Below are 24,166 nucleotides of genomic sequence, written 5' to 3'. Positions count from 1 at the left end.
TGATGAACAATCTGCTGTCATTGTTATCTTTAATCCTCTGTGTGTAGCATTTCCCTCTCTGCCTGATTTTAAGATTTTTCTCTTCATCACCACTTTTTTTTTCATCACCACTTTTTAGCAATTTAATTACAATGTGTCTTGGTGTGATATTTCTACATTTCTTGTACTTGGTATTCATTGAACATCTTGGATCTCTATTTTTATAGTATTTATAAGTTTGAAAGTTCTCAGCCATTATGCTTTCAAATATTGTTCATGTCTCCATATCTTTCTGATCTTCCTGTGATTCCAGTAATATATGTGCTAGGCTGCTCAATGATGTCCTATAGTTCATTGATATTCTCTTAAAGTTTCTTTCCTCTCTGTGTTTCATTTTGGCTATTTTCTACTGCTCTGTCTTCAGGCTCACTAATCTTTTATTTTATTTTTTCAGCTTTATTGAAGTACAATGACAAATTAAATAGTAAGATAATTGAGGTACACAATATGATGTTTTATTTGTTTTTTGTTTTCATTTCAATTTTTTATTTAAATTCTAGTTAGTTGACCTATATGGTAATATTGGTTTCAGGAGTAGAATTTATCACTTACATATAACACCCGTGCTCATCACAACAAGTGCACTTCTTAGTACCCATCACCCAACCCATCTAGCCCATCCCCTGTCCATTTCCTTCCATCAACCCTCAGTTTGTTCTCTACAGTTAAGAGTCTCTTATGGTTTGCTTCCTTTTATCTCTTTCTTTTTTCCCCCTCCCCTATGTTCATCTTACAACATGATGTTTTGATATGATTTCATATATATATATATACAGTGTGAAAGAATTTACCCTCATCAAGTCAATTAACTAATATATTGACTACCTCAAAGGTATCAATTTACCTTTTTAAAACAAATCCTTTATTTTGCATATCTATTTTATTGTTAATTCCAGTTTAACATTGAATCTTTAATCTCTAGAAGTTTTCTTTGGGTCTTTTTTATTTTTTATATTTCTCTCATTAAGTTAATGTTTTATTTTATCTTCTTGAGCATTTGGAGTAAATTTATAGTGGCCATTTTAATATCCTTGTCTACTAATTCTATCCCCTGGGTCACTTCTGGATCTCTTCTATTGACTTTTCTCTTCCTTATTGGTCATATTTCCCTGTTTTTTTGCATGCTTGGTAATTTGTATTTTGATGTTATATACTGTGAATTTTCCATTGTTGGGTGCTGGAATTTTTTACTCCTTTACATGTTTTTGTGTTTTGTTCTTGGATGCAGTTAATTGTAAAGAGTTTGATCCTTTTGAGCTTTGTTTTTCATCTCTGTTAGTTGTGTGATCTATGACATTCTTGGACCACTACTAAGGCAATAGTCTTCTGAGGATTTTATTTGATGCTCCATGTGTAAGGTCTTTCCATTATAGCTACTACTAATTTGATGTGGCATTTGGGGATTTTTATGCCTGCTCCTTTCCAGTCGTTCTTTCTTGGTAGCTTCATGTACTAATCAGTACTCAGTTAAAAGATTTGAGAAAGTTCAAGTTCTGCTTCATATCTCTGGAGCTTTCTCTCTGTGTAGCTTTCTTCTCCACAGTAATCTACCCTATGAATCTGAATCATCTTGGACTCCCCAAACTCTGAACTCTGTCTCTACAAGTCAAGGAGACCACCAGGCTCTGTTTGGATTCCCCCTCCCTGTACAGTGGCATGGAAACTCTATCTAGGCAACAGGATGAGGCAATAGTAGGGCTTACCTTGTTTGTCTCCCTTCTTTCAGGGATCAATGTCCTGTACAATTTTCCTATACCTGAGAACTGTTGTTTCATAGAATTTGTTTGGTTTTTCAGTAGCTTAACATTAGAGGGTAAATCTGGTCCCTGTTACTCTGTCATGGCTGGAGGTAGAAGTCCTCCACATCTCTCACTTGAAAAATAAAAAGTGAAACTATGCAAACTGTGATCAATCTGTGTGCTTAGAAGTTTAAAATGAAAAGGACCTGAGACCCACTGAGACCCACTTGTATGGATACTTTTTTATCCTTCTTAGGCAAAAACCATTAAAATAAAAATGGAAGGACTTAAAATCCTAGAATTTCAAAGCAGCAAAAGATTGTTTTAATCATCCAGTTCACTTCCTTCATTTGTTATATGAAGAAATGAAATCTTAGAGATGTTCAGGAACTGTCAAAGGTCATATTAGTACTGGGCAAAGGTGGGATTGAAACACAAGTCTCCCAACAAACAACGATTAAACCATATCACCTCTATTCTGCCCCTAAAATAACTATTTACCAAGTGCCATTAAGTACCATGTATCAGTACTTTGAAAGCATGATTTCAAACTTCCTGACAACTCTAGTAGTGTCAAGGTAGGCACTACTATTATTGCCATTTTATAGATAAATAACCTGAAGCTCAAACAGTTTAAATAATTTACCCAGTAGTTCTCAAAGTGTGGCCCTTGAAACACCTCTGGAGGGGTATCCTAGGTCAGGCCATTTTTATGATAATATTAAGATGTTGTTTATTTATTTATTTTTAAATCTTAGTGCATGTTGACGCTTGCACTAAAGATTTAAAAATAAAGGTGGGCAAAGAACTTGCACTTTGGCATGAAGCAAGGCAGTGGCATCAAACTATATTAGTAACTATTGTTTTTGTCACTATGTATTTTTAGTTTATAAAAAAAAGCAAGTTTCACTTGAGAATGTTACTAATGAAACAATGTTAGTTATTAATTCCATTAATTATTGATCCTTAAGTGGACACCATTTTTTTATTTCATGTGACAAAAAGGGAAGTACACTTAAGGTACTTCTGCTACCTCAAGGAAGAACACTTGTATGATTGAGTTGAGCTGAACTTGATTTTTTCCCCATAGAACATTATTTATACTTGAAATAATAGTTGACAAACTATGGTTAATTATACTTGGTTAAGTGGTGGACATTTTCTCAAGAATAAATAAAATGACCCTACCACTTCAAAGAAAGCAACTGACCATATTTGTTGCCAATCATAAGATAAACTTTTAGAGAAGAAATTAGAATTTTCTAAAACTTGTATCCTCTACCATGAACTTGACAGCTTCTTGAAGAATACATCAAAGCTTTCCTGATTAAGTTGGTAAAGATATTAACAAATATGATTTTTTAGTATTTTATAAAAATTAAATGTGTCAACATTTGGAACATCTACTTAATTCAGTGAACAAATATCTTCAATATGACCAATGCCACAAAATCATGCATTGGTAAAAGACACATTCAAACTGTGAGATAGAAATGTATTTTAATGTAACAGAATATGAAAAGGTTCACCTATATAGTTTCAGATTCTACATTGCAACTAACTTTTAAGAAATTATCTTTCATTAAGATTATTGTATCAAATAAGATTATCCAGAAATTATCTGAAAAGGCTAGTAAGTACTTTTCCACATTTCAACTCTGTATCTGTGTGAATCTGTGTTTTCTTCATATACATCAACTAAAACAGGTTGTGACAGAATGCAGAGACAGTAAGAGAATCCAGCTGTCTTTTATGAAGCCAGAGAATAAAGAGATCCATGAAAGTGTAAATAATGTCACTCTTCTTACTAAATTTTTTGGAAAAATTTTTTCACAAAAATGTTTTTCTATTAACATGTAACAAGTTTATTTTAAATGAATTAGTAAATAATTATTTCCAATATTTTCAGTTTTAATTTGAATACAATAACTATCAACACACATAAACTCTAGAGAGTTCTCAATAAATTTTCAGAGTGTGGGATCCTGAGATCAAAGTGTTTGAGAAGTAATGATCTTAAAGAACACTCCTGGGAAGTGGTAAAGCCAGGTCTCCTGTCTGTCTGGCTCTCCAACTCATGTTTTTTCCATGGCACAATGTTTCCTCCTTAAAAGTCTCATTAGTATCAAAATGGGAAATAGAATTGGGTCTCTAAAGCTTTATTTTGCAAGGGGCTTTTTTTTTTGTAATATTTAAGTTTTTAAATGTTCAGATATTTTTCTTTGCTGAAACATGAGTTTCTTGTCCTAAAACTTTAAAACTCCATTAGGGACTCAAGATGATTCTTTTTGGCTGTCAAATAAAAATGAAATGATGATGCCCAGCAGTCAGCTGTTTCCAGAAGTAACAATATTTTGAGTTTTATATCATATAAAAAGTCCAAATAGTTGGAAGATATTCTTTATTACATTTTTTAAAACAGAAATGATTCTGGTTTGTTTTTCAGGCTTGTTTTTCATCTACTTGGTGCTAAGCCCTAAGAAATAAATTTATTCTTTGTGGGGAACAGCTTTGCTTGGGGACATTTTCAAAAGGAAATCTTGCATGCCTCTTCGCAGCACGGCGTTCTCAGCAACCTCTCTCAGGCTTCTGTGTAGCTTCTCCATCTCCTTGTACTCACTTTTAACATCTATAGAAGAGCAGAAAAGCATGCATCAGGAGTTAGTGTCCTTTTCAGAAATGTCCCCAGAAAACAAATCTCCTAAGGATCCCATATGATCTGGGTCACTTGTCCCAGAATGTGGTATCTGGAATGGAACTTTGAGGTCAGATAGTCTGATCAATTTATTTTATAGAAAAAACCTGATCAAACTGTCATTTTTGCTCTTACCTTAAGGCTTATCTCAGCATAGGGGTCATCCTCAAAAGAAACACAAACCTAATCATAAAAAGATCCAGGAATTCACTGAGTCCTTACTAAGTCTTCATAAGAGCTCAGTGGAAGGAGATACAAAGCCCACCACATAATAAACCTCCCCTAAATCCTCTTCAGGTTTCTCTCCCCTTTCCCTGATCCCTGTGTTCCCAACAGTTCTCTTTCTAAGTGAATTTGCTCTGTTTTGACCTCTCGGGTTTTCACCTCATGAACTGCAATCAAATTATATCCTTATGATGGTGAATTTTATGTGTCAACTTGTCTGGGCTATGGTGCCCAGATATTTGGCCAAACATAACTCTGGATATTTCTGTGAGCATATTTTTGGATGAGATTCACATTTAAATCAGCAGACCTTGAGTAAAGCAGACTGTCCTCTACAATGTGGGTGGGCCTCATCTAATTAATTGAAGACCTGGCCAGATCAAAAGGCTGGTTTCCTCCAAGCAAGAGGGAATTCTCCAGCAGACCACCTTTAGACTTTATCAGCAACATTAACTCTTCCTTCTTCTACAGCCAATTGCTTTGGACTGGAACTCAACTCTTTCTCATGTTGCCAGCCTATTGGCATCCCCTACCAGATTTTGGACTCCCCAGATCTTCACATTCATATGAGCCAATCCCTTAAAATAAATCTGTCTCTCCATCTATCTATCCACACATATTTATATCCTACTGGTTCTGTGTCTTTAGAGAACTCTGACTAATACAGTCCCCTTTGAAGGGACACTTCAGACTGACCTTGGGGTTGATTCTAGCATTGCTCCTGGCTCTCCAACCTACCTTGGCTCTACATGCTCCATGTCATTATCCAGACTCACCCACCCTGAGATTGACCAGCAATGGGACTCATGACCAAGAAAGGAATTAGAACCTTGAGTCTATTTGTCTTACTCCTTAATTTAGAAAGTCCTCCACTAGTTGTGTACCAAAGTTGACTTAACCAGTGCTATACTGATGGATATTTGAGTTGTTCCAATGTTTGACATCATACTTCCCTGAATAACATTGTCCATGTGCCATTCTGCTCATGTATGAGGATACCATGGGATAAATTCCCAGAAGTAGGATTTCTGGGCCAAAGGATATGTGCATTTTAATTTTCCTAGAAATATCCCGATTGCTTTTTGTGCCAGTTAGCACACTGCAGTTTCCCCCAGGAGGCATGGAAGAGAGATGGTTGCGTGCAACAAGGCATGGGCAGCTGGTAATGCATCCCCAAGCTCCTGGTAGATGAAGAGAAACCTTTCTCCGCCACCACCAGAAAATGAGGCTTTTCATGAAAAGGTATCTACTTCAAAGAATGGGTAATGGAAACCACAGAGCAGAGTTAGCAATTTGAATTTGCCACTTTCCAGTTATGAAAAGTCCTGGAATGCATGATCTGATCTGAGTCTCTGTTTCTTCATGTGCAAAATGAAACAATAACATCTCCTGTGAGATGAGGGAGAAGTCTATGAGATGCTGCACACATATCCTGAAGTATAATGCATGGGCTCTGGCAGATGCTCCAAAATACAAAGGACAGGGCAGTCATAATTCTCTCCATTCCATACTTTGGAAAATTCTTCCTAACTTCATTGCTTTAAATCCAGCAAAGAGCAACCACAGCAAGGGGTGTCTGCAAGGTCACTGCTTCTGCAAATGTATTTACCTGCAAGCTCCTTGTAGAGACCATCTCCCTGGGATGAAGCAAGGGTCAGCATGGTAGTGATACTGCCCTTCACCTTCTCCGAGATTCCATTCTATACAACAAAGCATGGTCATTCTGTTAGGATGGCACAGCCCAAGGGAAAGCTTAGCTTTTGAAAGGGACCCCATCTAATCCCCCAACCAGAGTGTGTACAGACTGAGTTGCCAATATCAAAGTTTATTCCAAGGATGGGCCACCTTTAGAGTATACTGAATGGGTCAGGAGTCAACAGGGCATCACTTTTTTTTGGGGGGGGGGGTGTCCCACTTGTCTCAGCATCTCCTTTTCTTCCTATCAAAACTCATGTGGGATTGGACCTCTGGTGCTGACCAACTGAGTCAGGAGCTAAGGAGATCTAATAGAGGTGGGAGTCAGGGGTAGAGAACAGCAATCGCAGAGATGGAAAAGGAGGAAAATTGCTGGTCACTAACCCATCATCCTATTGTTCATTTAGTCATTGGACATGTTTATTAAGTACCTGCTTTGTGTAGCACACCATACTTGACACTCTTGATTCTTTTTCCCAACTTCCTGAGAAATGTCTTCTTTGTTATCTCAGCTCTGTGACCAATGAAAAAGCTTTTCCCTCTTCTAACCATCTCTTGACTACCTTTGAAAAATACTTGACTCTCCTCTAGCCTGACACAGCCTCGTTTTAAGCCTGGATCTCTTGACTCTGGCTTTTTTCTTCAACACATCAGGCCAAGAACCCTAAGCTCTAGTCCCACATCTAGCTGTGAGCCTTGAGCTAGTAACACAGGCCCTCTGGGCTTTAGCCTCCTTGTCCATAAGGTCACCAAATGAGGATGCTCTGTGGCCTTGCCTAATTCCAACTTCCTCCATTTCTGTCATTTAAGATGCATTTGTACATGGTCAATATATAAATCACTTTTTTTAGTGGAATTGTTTTTAGGGGGCTCTTTAAGGGCCAATTTCTATATATCCAATGGGGACTGGATGCTGTAGGGGTTGGCCAGTTTTCTGCAAGTATTTGTAGACTTTGATAATATGTTAAATGACAGAGAGTAAACTTCTATTGGCAAACGAGATGCCTCTTAGCCTATTCCAAGAGAAATTATATGCTTCATATTGTGAGGAAAGGTATCTTTCAAAACTGCGGTGGGGTAGGGGAGGAGAGGGCACAAGGTTGAGTGGGAGCAGGTTGGAAGCATTTCAGGAAGAAGGCTGATTCAGAGGTGAATGGAAAGAACAACTAGCCACGTTCCTTAGATGCTTAGGCAATGGTCTGCTAAGTCAGGACTGAGGTAGAAGAATTTGGAAATGCACATGGCCAGGGAGGGGCTAATAGTGGCTTGGACTAAAACAAAGAATTTTTATTACTTGGGAGGGTGGTGGCACACAAAGAGGCCCAGAACTGAGACAAGGTGGCCCAAGTGTACTTGATGGATGCTTTAGGTTCAAGGAAACTGTTAGGAACTGTTTTCTGAGATAAACAGAATTAAACTTAAATCTATGTTAGGTGTCATAACTCTTTGATCTATAATAGTTTGTTGGCATTGATTTATTGATTGATATTTTACATAGATTAGACATTCTTATCTAAAAAAAAATCTGTCTAGAGATTATACTATTGTCAGAGACCCTGGTTATCAAGTCCCAAATCCTAGCCATGCAGCTTAGTAGCTATGTGGCCTGTTGCCACACCTCTCTCTCTCTCTCCCTCCCTCAGTTTTCTTATCTGTAAAATGAGAACAAAAGTCCCTACCTCACAGGCTTGCTGGGGATTAAATGAGCTAATGTATGTCAAGAGCTTAGGAACCCCATCTGGCTACAGTTGTTCTACTGGTGACTTGGTAAAGACAGGTGAGAGAGAGCAGGAGTGGCTGCATTTCTGAAGCCACAGCCCCACAGAAACTACAACACCAGCATGTGGTGGCAAGGGAGAATGCCCAGTGCCAGCTGGCCTCCTTTCCTGGCATTGTGGGCATTGGCTGGGCCCGCTCTGCAGAAGGCATCAGCTCCATTTGGGTCCAAATGACTACTACTTCTTTCATCTTTTTGTATGGGCTTCTTTCACCCCAGGAGGCCCAACTGGAATTCAGACAATGGATGTAGAATACCTTCAGTTGCTGAAATTGGTGTTGCATCCTTTCCTGAGCCCTTTCAAACATGCCCTCAGCCACTTGCCGGTCCACCCCTCTTCTGATGACATCTTTCATTCTCTCACATGCTTTCTTGCCAGTGATCTGAGCTGCCTCTGGCAAAAATGATAGCCACAGTCACACCGCAGCAAGGACTTGCTGAGAAATCTTTAGCATCAGAAAGCAAGGCAGGCAAACAAAAAATATTTTATGTATATATACACAGACACGTAGATACATACAAACACACACACATATTTATATATGTAGCATCATTTTCCATGCAGTAGGAATTGTTTAATAATAGCATGATAGAAAAAAACCAACACTCTCAATATTTGGATAACGATCATTCAGAAAATCTAATGAATGAATTAAGCAGAATTTTACAAAATTCCAATGCCCCCCATCAGAAAAATCAATGGGACTACCAAGATGAAAAGGAGTTGGAAAGTGAGTTTACAGATACTTAAAGGGAATAAGAATGAGAATTGGGTAAGGGATTTTATAGTTTAATTAGCTGAGATGCAGCAAAGAGAGGAGAAGCGAGGTGAATAGATAAAGAAAGGGTGGGTAGAAAGCACCAGAAACACACAGGTAAAAAAAAAAAATTATTCACGGGTCACCTCTCCCCACACCCTTGCAATTGGTTTTCAATTTGCGGAGTAAGAGGATGAGAGGGACTCAGGATGCAGGGCCAAATACTACGAGGGGAAAGCTGAAGAAAAGGATGCCGAAGTAGTTGACAGAAAGACCCCAGAGGAAGTGGATAGGTCGCCCTCCAGAGTCCCCACCTTCATAACAGGGCTTGAGGTCGTTCTGAACAGAGGTGGTGAGAGACTCATAGATCTTCCTTTTTTTTCTGAAGATATAATCCTCCAGGCCTCCCAGAATGGCACTTATCTGCAAATCCATGTTAACAAAAGGTCATTTGTGACAATTCCTTCACTAGAAGCAGGTCAGGTGTTCCCCTGTGTGATCACCATTTCCCTCTGCCTTATATTATGCTTGGCTGTCCACGTGTCCTTTCTTCAACTAGGCTGTGAGCTTCTCATAGGCAGGAATTTTGTCTTAAGCATCTTTATACCCCAAAGTGCTTCCCACAGCACTTGGCACCTACAAACGAGTTGAATATTTGCCAAGTTGAACTCAGGCATGTGCAAGGTGCTGGAATTGGCTCTCTTTGGGAGAGGGTGGGGTGGGGGCACAGGACAGTTCTCTAGTGCTGCCATGTAATTCAGGCTGGGCTTGTGCTATGAGCTTAATATCTGTGCCCCCCCCAAGCCCCGCCCAAATTAGTATGTTAAGATCCTAATCCCCCAGGTGATGGCATTAGGAGATGTGATCTTTGGGATATGACTGGGTCAGAAGGAGGGAGCCCCCATGATTGGGACTATTCCCCTTACAGAAGAAATCTAGCAAATTGCCTTGCCCCTTCCACAATATGATGTGACAGTGAAAAGACAGTCATCCATGAACAGGGAAGTGGACCCTCACCAGACACCACATCTGCCTGTACCAATTGACCTTGTACCTCCAGCCTCCTATGAGGAATAAATTTCTGCTGTTTATAACCTACCTAGTTTATGATATTTTATTCAGCCTGAACAGAGTAGGACAGTCTAGAGGAAAATGGATCACAGACAAGAATCTTGACTATTCAAAATTTTAAAATGATCTGCAAAAAATGACACTTCTTCAAGCTTCACTGCTTTGGATAATACTTCATAATATTGGCAAAAATGATAGAAGGTTAGTGGATGTGTTACAAGTGGGTTCAAATGTTTGTACATCTAAGGGTTCCTTGAAGATTCTTCCTGGAAACTTAATTTCCTTTCCAACCTCAGGACTCCCTGCCAGTTGCCTCGCGGTGTCACAGAGCTGGCCCAGTGTCCCATATCCCCACAGTTGTCTCAGGACTACTCTCACCTGCCCCATCCCACTGTACTTTGTGTCTACAGCATCTGCTCTGAGACATGCCCAGACCTCAACACTCCAGAGGAACAAGGGGAGGAGAGACACATAACACCTCCAAAATCCTGCTGGAAAGAAAGCCACTGCCCCACCTCATACCCTCTTCCCTTTACAAAGATCTCACCTCCTGGATCAGGAAACTCTTTTTGTAGCTATCATATTTCCATCCATTTCTTACTCCCATTTCCATCATTTTCTCCTGTAGAGTGTGCTTAAAAGCTTCTATATGGGGCAGCAAAGTGGAACCAGTGGGCTTTCCAGCCCTATGAAAGAAACAAAATAAAATGTTAAGAGACAACTGTGGCTACTGTGAGGCTAAAACAAAGAGGAAACTAGCTGGTCCCCTTTTATTCGCTTTTAAGTCCAGGGGATGAGAACAGTTATCGAATTCCTATTGTGTGCTGGGCACTGTGCTGTGCCAGGACCTGGACACCAAAACCTAGGAAACCAGTGCAGTGATTCCCATTTTACAGACTAGAAGACTGAGGTTCAGAGGGTTGCTGATGTGTGTACAGCCACACAGCTAGTAAATGGAAAAGCTAGGCTTTGGACATTGATCTGTTCAACCTCAAAAGTCAGTCTTCCCAGGTATCCGGGTGGCTCAGAGGTTGAACTTCTGCCTTTGGCTCAGGTTGTGATCACAGAGTCCTGGGATTGAGTCTCACATCGGGCTCCCTGTAGGGAGCCTGCTTCTCCCTCTGCCTATGTCTCTGGCTCTCTGTGTCTCTCTCATGAATAAAGAAATAAAATCTTAAAAAAAAAAAAAAAAGTCAGTCTTCCCACTGCCAGGAGGTTTCCCTGGAAGGGTGGGACTTGAACTACATCTTAAAAAATGAGTAAGATTTGGGGGAGTGAAAAGTAGGAGTTATCCCCCATGGGGAGAACATAGTGAATGAAATTTCAGAACATCCCAACAGTAAGAAGCAGCGGGTTACAGAGGAGAGGGCATAGGCATGAGCTAAGGGATACTGGAAAAGCGGCATGAAGTCCTCTCAATCTCAGCTTGTCTACTTATAAATAGACAGAAGCTACCTCAGAGGGGTATTGAGAGGATCTGATAAAATCCTGCATGCACAGTGCATAGCATATGTCCTGGCACATCTCAGTTGCCTTTTGCTACCCTCCAGGCTGGCGGAAGCAGGGGGTTGGCATGGAGCAAGAGGATGAGGAGAGAGTGGAAAGGCCAACTGGAGGCAGGTGGACTGTCTTGAATGCCATTTTTTTTTAAGATTTTATTTATTTTAGAGGGGGAAGGGGCAGCAGGAGAGGGAGAGAGAGAATCCCAAGCAGACTGCCCGCTGAGCACAGAGCCCAAGGTGGGACTCACTTGAGATCACAACCTGATCCTAGATCAAGAGTCCGGATGCTTAACCAACTAAGCCACTCAGGCACCCTTTGAATGCCATTCTAAGGAATTTGGAGTTTATCCTATAGACTTGTAAACAGGGGTAGGGTGGACGGAATGGCATGATCCCAAGGGAGTTTAAAGGAAGATGGAGTAAGGAAAGGGGAAGAGTAAGAATCCAGCAAAAGTAGAATGGTTCAAACAGCAGCAGCTGGCGAAATTCCAGAGGCAAAGGAAGGAGACGGAGGTGGTGGGGGGAGGTGTAGGCTCTGGTACTGGGGGATTAGGAGAGTTAGCTTTGTTGACAGAGAAGAGGATTAAAGGTCAAGGATGGAAGGAGGAGACACCTTGAAGCTCACACAGCTAGTAAGTGAGGGAGCACATGGTATATCAAAAACAAACACATCGGTCAGCCACTTTGCCTTTCTACTTTCGGGAAAATTTATAAAGGCCATGTGTTTGCTTAACTCCACACTCTCCAACCAAAATAACCTGTCCTGGGCTCTGATCCACAAGAAAATGTATCCCTTGCCACATGTATGAGATATTTTAAAAATACTGGGAATCATAATATTAGTCTGAAAGCAACATCTCCAGCTGCACTCCAGGTCACCATGAGAAAATAGGTAAACCAAACCAAGACGGCTTTTGTGTTTTGCCAGAGACTAAACTTTCCTTCTTAAGTTGCAAGCTACCCTTTACACATCCAGATCTAAAGTAAAAATTCTTCTAACGATGAGACACTGGCCCAATGCTCTTCAGATGTTTGTTCACAAAGGAGCAAGAGAAAGGGTCCTTTACCTAAAAATGCCTCCAAAAACGGGATCAATCTGGTCATAGATGGGCTGAGTGATGGCTTCATTCAGATCTATTCTTGCGAGAGTCCTGGAGGCATAGATGCCGTTTTTCAGGCAAACAGCTTTCAGAGTCTGGTGGAAGCCCTGGTTTCCTCTACTCCTCTAGGTAATTAAACAATACATTAGGAGAGTTAGTACACATTAACTAGAATGTCACAAGGTCAGAATTATACTGCCTTTGGCCAAAGGCTATGTATGACCAAGAGTCACAGGGAAGAGTAGGGACAACATGATCTTTTAACATATGCTTAAACTGGACAGAGGGCACAGTAGTCATGCCTCAAGTTGGCGACTCCCCTGCCCTGGCTTCCAGAGTGCCCTGTGCTGCTTTGATCACAATTCTCCTCATATAGTTTATATGTGTCTGTTTATTCATCAGGCTTCTATACCGGAAGAGCAGCTTGTTGTGAGCAGGCACAGTGTCTTATCCATCTTGATGTTCTCATCATCTGGCAACAGTGTAAGAAGTCTGTGATAAATATTTGTTAAAGGAGCAATTTTTAAATGAAAATGTGCTATGACCCTACTGAGGGTGTATGTTTCAGATTTTCCAAGCATACCCCAAGGTTTTCTTATACTTTTTGTTAAACATCTAATGAAATGTAATGTTATTTATACATCTTCATGATATATTTTTACCAGAGAAATAAATTCACAAGTCAGAAGCAAAAAAATATGATGAAGCGAGAGCCACGTGAAACGTTGATAAATCTCACCCAGATGGTGATCCTTAGTAAAGGGAATAAAAATATATTTGCACCAACCAAAATTTCAGTAGTGGTCATTGTGATCAACAATATATGCTTTAAGGAACTCTGTTTCAAGTGCATGGCTGTGTCCCATGATATAGTTGGCACATACCATATATATATATTTTAATATTCTATCCTTTTCATTTAATTTTATAACATCAGCATTTCCTCAATTCATTGTAAGTATCTTAAAAAATGATTTCAAGATCCATAAAATATAATATATGGATGTAACCTAATTAATTTTACCACTCCTGTATTATTGCACATTTTAGGTTATGTTGCTATGTTACATAATGATATGATGTCGGCATATAAATGTTTGCCCACATTTCTGATCACAAAGGAAAGTTGCCTATCAAAGACACCCCAGACATGTTTGCAGTCACAGAGAAAAGCGCCATTGCAGAACTGATGAGATGAGACAGTTCATGAGACAACATCCTAGTGAAGGCCTCGAGATGGCTGAACTGTTCCTTCTCTTCATGAACAAACGGTCTCAAAGGAATGGTCTCCACTTTGTGTCTCCACCTTCTCAGCATGCACTTACTGACTTTTGGTGATCTGGAATCTTTTACATCATGACTTGGTTACCTATTGCTGTGAAACAAATTACCCCAAACCTAATGGCTTAAAACAACAAACATTTATTTAGTACTCACTAGTTTTCTGGGTCAGGAATTCAGATATGGCTTAGCTGCTGTTTCACTGTTCACTAGATGGCCACGCTGTGTGGTCAAGGTTAAAAGGCAGGTAAATGTCACCCAGAGAAGAGATCAGTGCATGACTCAAGGTCCCCAAGAACAGACAATATGAATACTAGGCTCAGGTGGTACAGCATTTACTTACAACAAGAGGAGAAAAAGTATGGGCAGGATCCAGCCCTTTGCAATGCATGGGTCCCCTATGGCCAGCAGACCCACTCTGTAGCCAATGCAGGCAAGCGTACCTGCACACATTCCACATTGTGTGCAGTGCAAGGACCCAAGCCCTCCCACATAGGATCTGAAATACAGAAAACTGGGAGCTTGCCTAAGGGCCTTGGATGCATAAAACAGAGGATAATATTCCCACACAAGGTGATAAGCCCAGCACAAGCTGAAGGCTCTTTTATCTCTCTTTTATGTCTCAGTAAGAAAGTGTTCCAGGTCCAAAGCACATTCTTATATGGCCAAGTAGGGGCGAGGGGGGAGGGGTCAAAAGACTGCATGCATGACCTTTCCCAACAGCTGGCCTGTGCTGGCTCAGGGCTCCTCTGTGAGGCTCTGTCAAGTGCTGGCTAGGGGTAGTTACTTGAATGGGGCTGGAGGATCTGCTCTCAAGAAGGCTCATTATGGAGCTGGCAAGGTGATGCTGGCTATTTGTGGACAAAACTTCACTACTTTTATGAAGATTTAGACATTTTAACCTAGGTAGCTGGCCGGCAATTACAATAGTTTGCAGAGTGCAATTAGGGAAGTACAACAGGCTAGTGTAGGGTTTGAGCATCCTGGCTCTGAAGTCAGACAGATCTGCGGTAGATGTGGATCCCATATGCAGCCACAGAAAGTTGTTCAGCCTCTGTAAGACTGTAAAATTAAAATAATAAGAGTGTTTACCATCCAGGATTATCATGAGGACTGAATCGGGTAATGCACAGTCTGTGGCACCAAGGTAAGTATTTCATCCACATTTGCTGAATGCATGAGTGAATGCATGCACACATACTACGTTCACGGACACTCAGCCACTCACCAGCCATAGGGAAGGTACTCCACCTCTCATTCTCCTGTGTCACAATTCTAAGGGTCCCCTCCAGTGACCCCAGAATCATTCCCACTTCTTTACTCTTTTAGCCCACAGAAATGTAGAGCTTTGTTACACTACCTTCTCACTGCTAGCATTCTAACTTTCCAACTCATATTAAAACAGTGGTAACAACATGCACTATTCCAAGCTCTGAGACTTTTGCATCCTCTTTGTCACACGAGAAGTGTTGTTCATCACTCCTTACTCTTAACAGGTGTCATAGAGTGAACTATATCCCTCTGAATTGACATGTTGAATCCCTGAGCCCAGATGTGATTGTATTTGGAGAATAGGGCCTTCGAGAAGGTAATTAGGGTTAAATGAGACGTAAGAGTAGATCTTAAGTCTATTGGACAAGTATCCTTATAAGAAGAGAGGGGGGCACCAGGGAAAAGATCATGGGAGGACATGGCTAGAGGGTGGCCATTTGCAACCCCAAAGAGGACCCAGGAGAAACCAACTTTGAACTGCCTTGATCTTGGGCTTCTAACTTTCACAACTGTGGTAATAAATATCTGCCCTTTAAGCCACCCAATCAATGGTATTTTATGTGATAGCAGTCTTAGCAAACTAATGTGAGAAGCCTCTTTTTTCACCCGTTAGGTTTAGATAGATAGGGTCTGGCACTTACATTTTTATCCTTTAGATACCTCATATAAGTAATTAAAAGATAAAGCAACAATTTGCTTGCTTAGTGAGAGTTACAAATGTTTCCTTACTACGTAATCTAATTAACATTTATATCAACCCTGTAAGATAGGTAGGGCAAGTTTTCAGCATCTCATTTTCAGAGGAAAAACCCCACAAGCTTAAGTGGGTTTAAGGCCTCACCCAGGGCTACAGAGTGCATGATGGGTAGAGCTGGCACTCAAAACAAGATCCTCAGCTCCTAAATTCCAACTGTTTCCACTGAACCATGTGCTCTCTCCTGGGTCCTTGAAATGCACAGTTGGACAGTTCCCTCTGTGTGCTTTTCTGTATACAATTTTCACTCTCTCTTGCTCTCTTTTAGCTCTCTATTTCCTTCAGAAGCTGTGGAAGAATGCAAAAGGAGCTTGGAGATAAGGCAGATGTCACTGAATATCACAGCTTCTCCCTGGAAAGGGTCACTCACCACCAGACATGCCCCAAGGATCCGTCGGTAGGAAGTCCTGGCATTTCGGACTCCTTCTTGCAGAGGCTGTTCTATATGGGAAAAGCACTGGTCAATGGCCTTCTCTAGAAGCTGTATCTTCTCTTCTACAAATCTCCGCAGGCCACTCATGTGCAAGTATTCATTCTATGGACAAAGGCCATAAGAAGCATGAGGTCATCCTCTCTCTAAGGGCACTTTCTCTTCAAACTTTGCTTCCTTTATGCTTGTCTAGAACACAAGATTTAGCTTGAGCTTATCACCCTCAGTTGACTTCTTTCATCCTATTAAAGCATCCCTTGGTGGACAGACCTCCTTAAGATTTGTGGGTTGGAGAACACAATATATATGTACCTCCTGCAACTTACTTTAGGTGTCTAATCCATTAGGGTATTTGAGGGAATAACTAGTCAAATAAACTCCAATTGCCATTAAAACATATTTTAAAAAAACAGGTTTTTTTCAATGATATCTGATTCTATAAAAATTTAGTGGGCTTTGACCATGCACAAAGCAGTTTTTGAGAATAGCATTTCTCGAAATTTAACATGTGTACAAATCATGGGGAGAGTTTGCTCAAATCCAAGGACCTGATATTCTGTATTTCTAGCAAGCACCCAGGTGATACTGATCTTCTGGGCCCTGGACCACACTTTGAAGAACAAAGCTATAGGACACAATAATAAAGATGTGGTCCTTTCTTCAAAGGAGAATATAGTCTAGTCAAGGAAGAAAAGATCTACTCAATTTATACAAGGGAGAAATAGCCTTGACCTCTAGAGTCCAATCTGGGAACTCTGTAGAACTTGTTCCCTGTGTGAGAATCTTGGGGGAATCTCACAATGCCTGCAGCAGATAGAAGCCACATTACTTAACACAGCACTCAAAGGCCCCACATTTCCAGAACTCAGCCAACTTCTCCAACGCCCCCAGCTGTTTCCCCAAAACATCATCCCATCCTAGGGTAGCTTCTCCTGAACTTGCTACCATTCTCCATCCATGTGTCATCCCTTTTGTGACCCCATGTCTTTGCACATGCTTCCCATCCTTCCAGACAAAGCTCAAAAGCCACTCCCCATGTGATCACTTTCCCTGACTCCCCTGGGTGGCATTGGGGCTCTCTTTCCTGTGTTTCCACTGAATTTTGTACACCCCTTTGTACAGCCTTCCTTCTGCTGTGCTATGTCTGTCTCATCCCCTGGACTAGGAACTTGCTAAAGGATTGTAGACTGTGCTATTTGTTTTTGTTTATTCCGAGACATGGCACAGAGTGTGTAGTTGATAAACATTTTGGAGTGAATGAACATTGCACAGGGTGTGCAGTTGATAAACGATTTAGAATGAATGAACACCATAGAGAAACTACTAGATAATGTGAGCTTTTAAATTCTATTCCAAAGTTAATGACAAAGATTGTTCTCAAATTGATACATGACCTTCTATAAACGTCTTAGCTTTTCTAGATCTCGATTGCACTGAAGTGAATGAGGCTGAATGTTCCTGAAAAGTCTCAAATTCCCACACTCTGCAAGATTTAGAGTACATGAGTTTTGGAGCTTATGGAGACTATTCAGCTTTAGGTGTACCCTGTGGATTCTCATAGGTTTTCACTAGTAAGAATTCTATATGCCATACTTTTCTTTCCGAGTGCCCTCTGGATTCTTCTGAGTTTGTAGTGTCACTGGTGATCAAAAGGAAATAAGGAAGATGTCACCAACAGAAATTCTATGGGCAAGATTCTCACAAAGTCGCACATTCCACAAACCGTTGTTAAATAAACAAAAGTATAAGGGCAGGTCTGGGAATAAAAAACAGTAAGAAAGGGAAAATCTTACATCTACTATAAATAAATGCAGGGTTCATTTGACATTGAGATGTCATAATTAACTTCCTACTGATTCATAAAAATAATGACTAGATTCCTGTTCACTTAGAATTGCCAAATATTCAGACTCTTGTTTTTCGGTTTGAGTCATAATCTTAAAAAATGATCAATCACCACATGTTTAGGTTTGATCTATTAAAAAAGCAAAGGAAATAACAAAAACTCTTGCTTTCCAACTTCCCATCAATGAACTAAGATTGAGACCAATATCTGAGGTCAAAGGATTCTGATGAAAAATGCTGGCTAATGCCTATGTAAAGGGCTATCCCAGAAGTGCCACCCAGACCCTTATTCTGTGTATTCTGTTGCTACAGCCTGGCTTTGAGAATGGCACTGAGTTTCCACATGGGCCACTTTAGCAGAGAAGAGCACAAAAGGGCAGGCACTTCTCAGTTTAATTGCAAAATGCCTTGTCCTTGTGTTTGTAAAACAAACCAACCACACAGAGCACCACATCTGATTTGTTTTCCACCAGCACTTCCAAAAGCAATCTTTTGCTGGGCAGTGAGGCAATTTTCACCCTGAAGAGCATTTTCAGGAAGTTAGAAGGTCAAACGCTTCCCTGGTATTTCAGAGTGCAAAGTTAAATTAGAAAATCTCAGGTTCCAGGAGCTTATTGTTGTTGTCATTGTTTCTCACAGAAGTAGGCCAAATCAAAGAATAAGAAATATGATGAAAAAGACAAGGAACCTTGCTCAATATGTCACTTTTATATAGAATATTTAAATGCAGACATTTGACCAAAACTAAAAGACCATCTATAGTTGGCATTGCTTCCTTACCACATTGAAGCCAGGTCTCCATTATCTGCCTCGCCTGGCCATGCCATAGGGCCAGCCCAAGTGTACCTTCCCATATTATTGGGACCAGCCCCTTAAATGTTCATAGAGCCCTACTGGTTCACTTTCTTTGCCCCTTCCTTTTTAGTATAACAAAAAATTGGACAATTTGGTTGGGAAAACCTGATGGTTGATAGTAAGTAAGATAGTAAGGAAATAAACACCAACCAAATGAGAACATGCAAAGCTATTTATTTATTCAGAGCTTGCTATAGCAAGAGAGTCAGCCACCATCACTTGTGTTTTGCAGAGAGTCAAAAGCAGCCAGAGGAGTGGGAAGGCTTCAACCATGCCCTCATCAGAGGCCACTGGCATAGGGGTTGCCTGGTGGGCTAACTAGAAGTGAAGGTCCCATGTGGTCCATTAGGGTGCATGTTTGGCTTCTCTGGTTGGAAGCAGGGGTGAAGATTAGGGAAACCATCAGTTATTAACCAATCAGCCCATTTGGGGCTGATTGTTACAGACATTATTGCTTAGCTTCTTGGACTGTTACTAGAGATAGCAGTCTGGCTCCCTAGGAGTCTAAGTTACAGCAGACTGCTCTCCTGAGCTGTTTATGGTAGTAGTTGGTTTCCTAGGCAAGTTGCTGCAGGCTGTGGGTCAGAGTTCTGTTTTAACATATGATTATGTATTTGTATATTCATTCCTCACAAAGAAGCAGTGCAGTTGGTGATTGATTGCAACACCAAATTTTTTCTCCAAAACTCTCCTCCACCGCTAATTTAGCAGTCAGTCCATCGTATTTTAGGATAAAAAAATACATCACCCATCAAAGAGATAAATGTTTCCATTATTATGAGAAGAGTAATTTGGAGCTGGTCATTCAGAAGGCCTGCATTCCAGATTGTGAAGATATATATCTAAGCTCTTTGCTGAATGTCCCTGCCAGCTCCCTTCCTCTCACATTATTGCACTAGGCTGCTCTGAGTTTGAGATTCTGACAGCACCAGGGTATAAAGGAAATCCATAGACAGATGCCATTTTTTTGGACTATATGAATAACCATACAGCCTCTGTAATATAACCAAGAATTGTCAGTATTCTATTAGGACAAAACAAATCACTTCTGTTATCACTTAAACACATTCCATCTTGTTCAAAGTCTCAGGAGATACGAAAGTAGATGCTAATCATTTCTACATTTTCCTCTAAACCCATCTGTCTTAGGTAAAATAGTATTCCTTTCTTTTTCACTCAAATGTCACCATTTTAACCCTTTAATTATCTTTTTTGTCTTTTTAAAATTTTCTGAGCTTGGTATCTTCCTTTGATATGAAAAGAAAAATTATCGTATGTTATTGTTCTAATTTGGTAAAAGGGAATGTTCTGCTCAGGCTAGGGGGCAGAGCACACTCATAGACATCATCTCTCATACCGGCAGATGTTCCATGCAGTTGAAACTGTCTGTGAGAAGCAATAAACCAAAGGCTTCAGTCACATACTTGGTCACCATCCTCTTCTTCTTGTCCAGGAGTCTTTTCCTGATATAGCCTCTTAATCTGGGGATTTCTGGAATTCACAGACAGCACAAACAATTTCAGAAAGCCAGAGTTCACAGCAAAGAGAATTCACAAAAATTAACAGATCAGAATGGCAGCCTAAATTAGCTACAGCTGAGGTCCTATGTGGGCTGACTGCCCAACACAGCAATTTTTCTGGGGCTATTTTTTCCAGGTCTACAATCAACCAAAAGGAATGGTAGGTCAGCAATGATGAATATTAATTTCATATAGTGGTACAAGTCAAACTAAGTAGAAAAATGCAGACTGGTTAAAAACACTGGCACTTGGGCACCTGAGTGGCTCAGTGGTTGAGCATCTGTCTTTGACTCAGGGCATGGTCCCAGGGTCCTGGGATTGAGTTCCACAGCAGGCTCCCCATGGGGAGCCTGCTTCTCCCCCTGCCTGTGTCTCTGCCTCTCTCTCTGTGACTCTCATGAATAAATAAATAAAATATTTTTTAAAAAACACTGGAACTTCCCTCTGGATTGCTACTTATAAAGAATTGAACCGAAGATGCTCATAATCCCAGTCTCAGCTCTTCCACCTTTCTAGACTTTTCCATTAACATCAAATAACCCATAATATGAAATTCTCTCATGCTTCCTATAGGACAGATGAGAGTCTCTGCTGAATGGGATTCTCGATTAGAAATTCATCTTAGTCCTAACCTTTTATTAGTCAGAAGACAACAGGTGTCATCCTATTTTTTCCCCATTATTCCCAAAAGTAGAAATTCTTCTATATTGTTCCTTGTGTATACCATTATGATTATTTCTTTTATATCCTTGTTCAAGAAGTTCCCCCGTTTCTAGGAACATTTTACACCTTCTGCTCCTTTGCCTCCTCTCCCATGCCGACATGTCAGGTAAAACGCATGCATGTCTTAAGCCATTTTAAGCTCGGGTCAAAGTCAAGCTCAGATCCTGCCTACTTGCCCACTTTGCACTGAGTGCTCCAGTCACACAAACCTCTAGGTTCTCTGGGATTCTATTTAATTCACAGCACCATTTAACTAAGCCTTATTTTTCCTTTGATTTTTACACATGGCTTAGTATTAGCTCCTCATCTAGATTTTAAGTTCTGTGAAGAAAGCAGTCACATCATCTGCTTTTTCCTCCTCAGAGACAAAGCATACAATAGATGCTTGGTAAATACTTCTAATACTTGTAGCTGGATGAGTGAGGAGTTGCAAGCCAAATACTTAGGAAATGACAACCCAATCTCTGACCTCTACCAATTTTGGTAAAATTTAGATGAAAGAAGAACTGTAGCCTCAGGTGCCACAACAATGCAGAGAGAAAAACAAATATATTTGCTAATAGGTATAGAAACTGTGACAAGCTGGAAATGTAGCATGGAAAGTTCTAGAGAGAGAAATTCAGGGTGCCAGGCTTAACCTTGGGAATTCTAGTGATTGAGATAAAAAATATATGTAAGTTACCAGTTTCTTCCTCAGTGAGGAGAGCCGGCTGCCAGTACTCCTGGGCGCTGACTGTGTAAACCAGATCTGAGGTCTTGAGAACCTTGGAGTCAGTGGGCAGTTTTCTCTGAAGTGAGAGAGGTACACAGGGAACAGAATAACTCAAACATGGTGAAGGAAACGAGGCACAGGTCTTACAAGAACCTTCAGCAAATTTCAGCTCACTCACTTTCAATCCTGCAAGAGCCCTTTAAGGAACACACAACACCTATATGGCAGGTGTTCCCATCTGTCCATACTTCACAAGGTTATAAGAAAACTGCTGCATAGAAACTATTATCTTGGGAGTTAAAAATAGCAATTATAGAAGAAATTGTATAGAGAAAATAGTTCAAAGTGCACTGAAATGTTCAGAGAGGGGAAAAGCTCCAGGGTGCTTCATAGGGGGTCAGGTGGGGAGCACAATTCCAGCAAAGGCAGTGACATGCTAGAGACAGTTGTACTAGCTCCTGAGAGTTGACTGTACACAGCTCTCCCCAACCCCGTGTTTAGCAACATCACTCTAGTAGCTTGAAATTTGCCATGGTGGAAGTATTACATCATAGGAATCAGCAAATGCTAGAAATCAGTGCCTTTTTAGGTGTTTTGTTTCTTTTCTTTTTAAACAGAGAGCTGGTTGTTAAATATTTACCTACCCAACACAACACTGTGCTGTGAAAGTGCAAGGTTCTTAGTTGGGTGGTTAGTGAGCAATCAGACACATTTAAAAGCAGAGTAACATTTAAGTACATCATAGTTTCAAATGTCAAGGAATTAAGGATATGAGAAAGTCTTTTTATGATTAGAAAAATCATCATCACAGAGAAGTTACACTAGGATTATACACAAATATTGTTCCATAATCTTTCATTATTCTCACTTAAAAGAAAAGAAGGGACACCTGGGCGGCATAATCAGTTAAATGTCTGAGTCTTGGTTTTGGTTCAGGTCCTGATCTCAGGGTGGTGAGATGAAGCTCCACATGGGGCTCTGTGCTATGCACAGAGTCTGCTACAGTTTCTCCCTAACTCTCCCTCTGCCCCTCCCTGCCTCTCTCTCTTTCTCTCTCTCTCTTAAATAAACAAACAAACAAACAAATAAATAAATCTTTTTTTAAAAAAAAAAGAAAGAAAAGAGAAAAACTGTAAAGGATGTGTGTGTGTGTGTGTGTGTGTGTGTGTGTGTATGGGTGTTTGGGAGCAGTAGAAAACTACAGAGTTGTCAATCTCCTTCTGATGCAAAGATACCAAAGAGCTGCCACTGGGAGAGGCAAGAGACCACATATCTGGCACATGTAGTTAAGGCTGGAATAGAGATGACAGGATAGACTTCCAGAAGCCCCACACACTACAGTCAAGGCTGAAATAATACAAAGGATCTAACAAGGTTAACCTTTTTCCCTTCTTTTTTTTTAATATTTTATTTATTTATTCATGAGAGACAGAGAGAGAGAGGCAGAGACACAGGCAGAAGGAGAAGCAGGCTCCATGCAGGGAGCCCAATGCGGGACTCGATCCCGGGTCTCCAGGATCACACCCGGGCTGCAAGCGGCGCTAAACCGCTGTGCTACCAGGGCTGCCCACCTTTTTCCCTTCTGATAGAGTTCTGAGTCTAGCAAAAAAAGCTTAGAGAATGTCGAAACTATTTTCTACTGGGAGATAAAACTAATGCGGAATTAAATTTAAGTAGGGTTTTAAAACATTTGAAAGAAAGGAGTATGCCTCACTGTATCTAGCTATTTACATTATTTAAAATCTTGCTCTAAATTTTGTATACCACTTCCAAAAACTATTGAATATTAGTTAACATTTATGCTTGTTATGATAGTACAGAGAAATATTTTTATAGTGTCAATGAAGTGACTACAGTGTGCAGGTTCTATATTACTATAGAAGACATGTAGAAACAGTTATAGCTGGAAAGTAGGATCCGAGAGGTGAGTGGATATTCATTGAATTATCCTATAGAAAGATTAGTCACTATTATAATTTACACACATGGCTTGTTACTATAGTGTATAGCACCATAGATATTAAAATTTGTAAGAAGATATTACATATGAGAGAGGAGAAATTCTATAGCTCAAAATATAAGGGGTACTAGATGAAAACAGAATCAAAAGGGGGGATAGTGAAGCTGGAGTTAGCTTAAGGTCAGTAATATAAATCATGACCCCATTTTCAAA

General features: G+C 40.4%; 1 protein-coding gene across 7 annotated transcripts in view; it reads right to left on the bottom strand.

Moving 5' to 3' along the window:
* Positions 1-3,932: 3,932 nt before the first annotated feature.
* The window catches only part of NUGGC (nuclear GTPase, germinal center associated), a 54,467-nt gene continuing 34,233 nt past the window's right edge, over positions 3,933-24,166 (bottom strand). For 6 of the 7 annotated variants that reach the window (XM_038573726.1, XM_038573729.1, XM_038573730.1 and 3 more), the window contains 9 exons: positions 21,964-22,069; positions 20,396-20,529; positions 16,279-16,443; positions 12,569-12,726; positions 10,547-10,685; positions 9,243-9,351; positions 8,428-8,564; positions 6,308-6,398; positions 3,933-4,407 (listed from right to left, as the gene is read on the bottom strand). In XM_038573726.1, coding sequence (XP_038429654.1) covers positions 4,268-4,407; positions 6,308-6,398; positions 8,428-8,564; positions 9,243-9,351; positions 10,547-10,685; positions 12,569-12,726; positions 16,279-16,443; positions 20,396-20,529; positions 21,964-22,069 — 1,179 coding nt within the window. In that variant the 3' untranslated portion in view covers positions 3,933-4,267. Of the gene's footprint in view, positions 4,408-6,307; positions 6,399-8,427; positions 8,617-9,242; positions 9,352-10,546; positions 10,686-12,568; positions 12,727-16,278; positions 16,444-20,395; positions 20,530-21,963; positions 22,070-24,166 lie in introns of those variants that run through there. The other variant, XR_005378624.1, reaches the window with a different exon arrangement.

This window comes from Canis lupus, chromosome 25 (genome assembly GCF_011100685.1).
Source record: "Canis lupus familiaris isolate Mischka breed German Shepherd chromosome 25, alternate assembly UU_Cfam_GSD_1.0, whole genome shotgun sequence".
Classification (NCBI taxonomy): domain Eukaryota; kingdom Metazoa; phylum Chordata; class Mammalia; order Carnivora; family Canidae; genus Canis; species Canis lupus.
This window is presented reverse-complemented; position numbering and strand designations above follow the sequence as displayed.